Source organism: Impatiens glandulifera, chromosome 4 (assembly GCF_907164915.1).
Source record: "Impatiens glandulifera chromosome 4, dImpGla2.1, whole genome shotgun sequence".
Taxonomy (NCBI): domain Eukaryota; kingdom Viridiplantae; phylum Streptophyta; class Magnoliopsida; order Ericales; family Balsaminaceae; genus Impatiens; species Impatiens glandulifera.
In genome coordinates, this window is record NC_061865.1 from 6,362,538 (window position 1) to 6,370,135 (window position 7,598).

At 27.1% G+C, this 7,598-nt stretch overlaps 1 protein-coding gene across 1 annotated transcript; it reads left to right on the top strand.

Moving 5' to 3' along the window:
- The first annotated feature begins 650 nt into the window (after positions 1-650).
- On the top strand, positions 651-2,452 carry LOC124936137 (pumilio homolog 1-like). Its single transcript, XM_047476601.1, has 5 exons — positions 651-896; positions 1,077-1,187; positions 1,465-1,659; positions 1,735-1,909; positions 1,996-2,452. The coding sequence occupies exons 1-5, from the start codon at positions 720-722 to the stop codon at positions 2,037-2,039; spliced, it is 702 nt and encodes a 233-aa protein (XP_047332557.1). The 5' UTR covers positions 651-719; the 3' UTR covers positions 2,040-2,452.
- Positions 2,453-7,598: the final 5,146 nt, after the last annotated feature.

Sequence of the window (7,598 nt, forward strand, 5' to 3'; positions counted from 1 at the left end):
GGTTAGACAACATTTGAATTGAGCCATCCCGAATTTTGATTTTCCATTGAGTCTAAAATCCAAATTTGATGGAAAAAGTACATATTTTTACCAAACAAAAAGTACATTCCATATAATCCATCCGCAGTTTCATTGGCACACACTTTCTTACCAGACAAAAAATATTTGTTACAGCTACTAATTTCACGATTTCTCATTGAGATCGAGACACAACTACATATTTACTCAAATATGCATTTACCAAATGAAATCTAAAACAATCAACTTCTAGGAAATTGAATAGAAGTGAGCCTTAATCTAATATGTATTTTTTTTTGCAAATTCGAGACCTTAATTAGGGAAAATCTGTTAGAAGTCTTTAAATAAGTTCTTGAGATAAGTTCTCAAGACCACTTATACTAAATAATGTTATTTAATCTCTGATTTGTCCTAATATAAATTAATGGTGTAAAGTATTTAGTATCTAAATATGTTTTATTCTATTTTCTATTGGGAATCAATTAAGATTATAAACATAGGTCTCTTTTAGTTGTACAAACTTTGAGACTGGATCCAGCCCAAAAGAAGTCTTTGGCAGTTTTTTTGTGTTGAAGTACTGTGGCAGAATGATTGTGTTGTGTTTGATCCACGTTCTAACTATATGGCATTCTGAAAGATAAACTTTAATTTGTTGTTCAATTTAGGCTATTGAAGTTGTTGATCTGGACCAAAAGATAAAAATGGTTGGAGAGCTTGAAGGTCATGTGATGCGGTGTGTTCGTGATCAGAATGGTAACCATGTGATTCAGAAATGTATTGAATGTGTCCCTGAAGAGCATATCCAGTTCATTGTTACCACTTTCTTTGATCAAGTTGTCACCCTTTCAACTCATCCATATGGATGCCGTGTCATACAGGTTTAACTTCATACTGATCACTTTGAGCTTGTTTGATGTATGTATTTGTTGTTTCTTGAAATTAATTGATTCTTTACTGATTTTTTTTTTGATGAAAAAGTTTGCTGATTAATAATCTTTCTTGGGCAAGTTATTAAGGTACTGGTAGATTTATAACTTTCTTCTTCTTCATGTGAATAGAGAATATTGGAGCACTGCAAGGATCCAATGACACAGAGTAAAGTGATGGTTGAAATTTTAGGATCTGTTAGCATGTTGGCACAAGATCAATATGGCAATTATGTTGTTCAGGTATTTTGCTATATCACATGCTACTATGACTATCACTGTCAACTTGGATGGCTAGGGTTTAAGATTGGACCTGTGAATGAAGTGGTAGTATGTTGAAATCTGGTGATGGCGAAAACAATCTTCTTTAAATAGAAATTGGAGTTTTATATCTCAATCCCAGTAATAATGAGAAATTGTCAGATTTATATACTTGTACTAAAATTTTGTCTGTTTGGTAAAAAAAATGTAGTTGGGTGTGACTACAGGTTAATTTCCTGTTGCCTGTGTTTGTTTGCAGCATGTGCTAGAGCAAGGAAATGACAGCGAGCGTTCAACAATAATTAGAGAGCTAGCCGTGAACATAGTTCAAATGAGCCAACAGAAGTTTGCATCCAATGTCGTTGAAAAGTGTCTGTTGTTTGGTGATCCCTCTCAAAGACAACTTCTTGTCAATGAGATGCTTGGCACCACAGATGAAAATGAACCACTTCAGGTGCCTTATCATATGCTTGCTTCTTCCATCAACAAATAATTTGAATCATGAAAACTAAAACATTTTCTTGTTCAGGCAATGATGAAAGACCAGTTTGCAAATTACGTTGTACAGAAGGTTCTGGAAACTTGCAATGATGAGCAACGCGAGCTTATCCTTTCACGAATTAAAGTCCATCTGAATGCTCTGAAGAAATATACATATGGGAAACACATTGTGGCTCGTGTAGAGAAGCTAGTTGCTGCTGGAGGTATGAATTCCTTAAACTTAAGCTACATATATAGTATTCCAATTTCACCTAAAAATTAACCTATTATTGTTTCTGAAAATTTGCAGAGAGGAGAGTTGCATTACAGCATTCTTCATATCCCGCAGCTTAGACATTAGAGCGAAAAAGAGTTTGTACAGCTAACAGAGGCTAGTTTGCGCTCTCTTTCTCTCTCTCTCTCTATATATATTATCGCTCTCTAACCTTTTAGAGTAGGTTGGTTAGGGAGGTGAATAAGAAGAAAACTGTACTTTTTTTTTGTGTAGTTTTAATTTTGAAGGATTTTATAATAATTATATAGAGAATGAGTTCAACAACAGCTTGAGGCTCAATGAGATTCTACAGAGGAAATTGATTTGTAGCTTCGAGAGTGTAAAGAATACTTACTAGCTATTAATGCTGTAATTTTATCGTGTGACTGTACAAATGTTTCATGACGTTGATATGGTCGAATTATCTTTGAGCTCTTTTCATGTATGATAGAAGATACAGTTTTTGAATTCTTTTAATGGTTTGCTCTTGTTATTGCCTCTGTTCTTGTTCAACTTTATTACTGTTCATTTTAGAGCTCTTATTACTAGATTCATTTTGAAAGTAGGGTTTATTCTAATCTGTAAGTTCTATCATTATTCTGTACAAATTACCCAAGTATTTGTTGATGTATTCTGTTTTCGTTTGTGACAAAACAAAGTTTGTGTATAACTTGGATTGTGATTCCTAACCTTTTGGATGTTATTGTAAATGGAGATATTTGGGTAAACAGTAAATATAAGTTTGAAATGAGTTACAACCCTCAATTGGATGTTCTCTAATTATTAGGTCTTCTTACCCTCCAGCTCTGTTAATTTGAGACTCAAAGCTTTTGTTGGAAGTGGGCGATTTACTCTTGAGGAGCTCCGTCCTAGATTAATGCAAGAACTTACTTAATTCTAGTTCAGTTGCTTTCATGAGAAGATTAGACAATAGCACCAAAACCCTAATTATCCTAAGTTAATGCAAGATCTTACTTAGTTCTTGTTTAGTTGCTTTCATGAGAAGATTATACAATAGCACCAAAATTCTAATTGTCCTAGGTTAATGCAAGATTTTGTTTAGCTCTTGTTCAGATCTATCGAATCCTCTGTTTCCTGATTCAGACTAATCATAATGCATCATTATTTTATTATTAAAATTAAGCTTTGTGTTGAAATGAAGAGAGACCTGAATCTAGATATAATTATGGGTCACAAAAAAAGGAAAGAAAGATTTCATATCAGGAAGCGCTATACATTGGTCGAAACAAATGTCGCCACACAAATTCCAGTCGAGATCGAGGTTGGCCGCCAACACTTCAACTCTAGGGGAATTAGTGAGTTAGTGAAGGGGTGCTAGAACGCACTGGGACCGAGTGATATTAGTTTCACCACAATTTCATCACAGCCGAGAGAGGAGAGTACCATATCCTCTATATATGCTTATTTTACTGTTTTTCTTTCAGCACCAGTAAACATTGGGGGTGTCTGTGCATTCATACAATTCGAAAATAAATAAAAGAAAATTCTTTTTAATTCAATTCTTTTTTGTTAATTCATATTATGATATAATGATTATATACAAAATTTCATAAAATATTTTAAGTTTTTATATTTGTTTTGATTTTTTCGATTAATATCATTAAAAAATAAAAAAATGATAATAATTCCAAATATATTTCATTAAGTCTAAAACTTGTTTGTAAGTTCTTATATAAGTTGTCCTATGATATTTAGGACATGTAAATCCACTTACTCATTCATATAAAACCAAAAATTAAAACAATACAAAATAAAAATATTAATTATTTTACTGTTTATATAATTATATATATATATAAATAATAATAATAATAATATATTTATAAAGTTATTTGTGATATATTTAAATTAATTTGTATAATTATTTTATAATTTATATAATTATATATTAAATAATATATTATATATAAGCACATTAAAAAAAAATGATAGTAAGATCTTTATATATTTGTAAAATAAAATATTGTAAAATTTATTTGTAAAATATTTAAATCAATCTATTTTAATTATTTTATATTTTATATAATTATATAATTATTATATATATTATATATATTATATTATATATATATTATATATATATATATATAATATATATAATATAACAACATGTCAAAAAATTTCTATATATATTTAAATGCATTTGTAAAATAAAATATTTTAAAATTTATTTGTAAGATATTTTAAAAAATATTATTTAAATTAATTTATAATTTATATAATTATATATTAAATATATATAAATGTTAATGTAAAACCACTACCACATTTATGTAAAAACATTTATATCTTCATGTAAAAACATTTATGTTTTTATGTAAGTCTGCAAAAAATAAAAAAATGAAACAATCGCTACCTGGTGAGACTTGTTTCACTAGATATTTACAGCGCTCAAAGAAGTGAAACAAACATTACCTGATGAAGCTTGCTTCACTAGATATTTACATCGCTCAAAGGAGTGAAACAAGCACTACCTTATGATCTTTGCTTCACTAAATATTTGCAGCACTGATAGTAATGAAACAAACTTCACTAGGTATTTACATTGGTAAGATATTTAAATAAATTTACTTTAATTATTTTTATTTTATATGTATATATTAAATATATATTTATTATAAAACAACATAATCAAAAATTTCTAATACATTTAAATAAATTTGTAAAACAAAATATTTTAAAATTTATTTGTAAGATATTTAAATAAATTTATTTAAAATATTTTATATAATTATATATTATATAAATATATAAATATTCATGTAAAATCACTTACACATTTATATAAAAACATTTATACGTTAATGTAAAAATATTTATGATTTAATGTAAGTCTGCAAAAGAATAAAAAAATGAAACAAACGCTACTTGATGAGGCTTGATTTACTGAATATTTACAGCGCTCAAAGGAGTGAAACAAGCACTACTTGGTGAAACTTGTTTCACTAGGTATTTACAACGCTCAAAAGAGTAAAACAAGCGCTACCTGGTGAGACTTGCTTCAGTAAATATTGCAGGGCTCAGAGGAGTGAAAGATATATGCCATGAGCAACATTTAAAGCAATAGAATTCGTTGGATCTACAGTTGAAAGTTTAATTATAAGTTGATCAAACAATTTTCACGAGATCAGAGTATACAAATTTCGTTCATTGGTAACCTAGTACTTTTTGTTTGTCTTGTTTCGTTCATTGTTTCTTAACGTATCGACACGTTAAGATATAGTTGTTAAAAAGTCGACATTATAACTATTAAGAAATACGAGAAGATCGTTTAGGATTTTACCTAGTTAATAGACGACTTTATCCGGAAACTTTGAGAAGACGATTTAAAACAGAAAAGAAGATGAACACTCTTTGCAGATATGGTTTTACCCGGATCTATAAAAAGAAGACAAAAATCGACAAGCGATTTTTAACAGAAAAATCGCCGATGTACAACAACAAATCGTTACACACTTCAAGGGATCCAATGTTGCATTAACATCATCCCAAAGACAAAAAATAACCTTCGACGTCACCCCCATCAAATGCCATTTTTGCGAGAAGATTGTAGTGGAGAAAATTCATGCTAGGATTTGAAAAATTGATGAGAGAGAAAGTAAATATGAGAGTGCAGTAGAAAATTTTCTATTTATTTAAATTATTATTTAGTGAACTTAACTTCACTTTTAATAAAATTTTTAATAAAAGTGAAGCAAACGCAAACGCAAATGAATGATTGATTAATGTAAATACCTAGTAAAATTTGTTTCATTAAGTAGCGTTTACTTCACTTCTATCAGCGCTGCAAATATTTAGTGAAACAAGTCTCACCAGGTAGCGCTTGTTTCACTCTTTTGAGCGCTGTAAATACATAGTGAAACAAGCTTCACCAGGTAGTGTTTGTTTCACTCTTTTGAGCGCTCTAAATACCCAGTGAAACAAGCCTCACCAGGTAGCGCTTGTTTCATTTTTTTTATATTTTTTTTGTAGACTTATTTGAAAGCATAAATTCTTTTACATGAACGTATAAATGTTTTTACATAAATGTGTTCGTGATTTACATGAACATTTATATATTAAATAAAATATAAAATAATTTAAATATTTTTTTAAATACCTTATAAATAAATTTTAAAATATTTTGCTTTATAAATGCATTTAAATATATTATAGAAATTTTTGAACTTGTTATATATAAATATTTAATATATAATTATATAAAATATAAAATAATTAAAATAAATTCATTTAAATATCTTAGAAATAAATTTTAAAATATTTTGTTTTACAAATTTATATAAATATCTTACATATTTTTTTTTTAATATGCTTATATATATAATATAATTATATAAATTATAAAATAATTCATACAAATTAATTTAAATATATCACAAATAATTTATATATTATATAGTCAGTAAAATAATTAATATATTTTATTTTATATTGTTTTGTAGGTTTTAATTTTTTTTATATGAATGAGTAAGTGGATTTACATCTAAATTAAAGACATTATATATTTCACTCAATAGTGCTTCTTGATATGAAATACTTCTTTCTTTCATTTGTGATGAAGTGTTTTTCAAACTTGATTTGACATGAATATGGACCCATAATTATATCAGTGTTCGGTCTCTTTTCATTTCAACACAAAATTTAATTTAATAATAAAATAATAATGCTGCGTTGGTCCAAAACAGGGAATAAGAATTGCAGAAGATCTGACTTACCGTTGCTTTTATGGGATAATTAGACAATAACACAAAACAGGGAATAAAGAATTCAATAGCAGAAGATCTGACTTACCGTTGCTTTTATGGGATAATTAGACAATAACACCACAAGCCTAATTATGGATGCTCTGACTCTCAGATAGAGAAAGTTTAAGAGGGTCGCAAATGTATTAAGATCAAACTCTCCAAAATGCACATAATGACAAAGTTGTGAATTATTCGGTTTGCCCATTCTTATTTCCACAAATGCTCATAGTTATAAGAGTGTTTTTCAACCTAAAATTGATATTATAATTAAAGTCGAATTTTAATTCTTAAGTTTGGTACGCAATTTAATATTAACATTTAAGCTTGAAATTAGAATTATAATGAAATTTAATCTAGTATAATTTTGTAGTTCTCAATTTCAATTTTTTTAGTTCGAAAATGTAATTCTAATTTTTTTAATGTTTTTTTAAAAAAAATAAATTTTATTTTATCATTTAAAATATGATTAAAGTTTTCAATATATATATTTTATTTTTTTTTTAATTTAAAATATTAAAATATAAAACTGATGATTTTTTTTTTTTAATTTAATAAGTTAACATTTTAAATTTATATATATATATATATATATATATATATATATATTTATTAATTTAAGAAGTTATCCAATTGAACTAATATTTTGTTTTTAAATTTAGAAAGTTAAAATATCGAACCGATATATATATTTTTTAAATTTATGATGCTGACATGTTAAACCGATATTTTATAATAAAATTAAAATTTATAAATTTTTTTAACACTTGAACTATCCTAAATGGTTATGTCAAATCGACATTTTAATAAAATAGATAATATATATTAAATTTTTATTATATTTTTTTTCAAGCAGAATTGAATTACATTCTTATA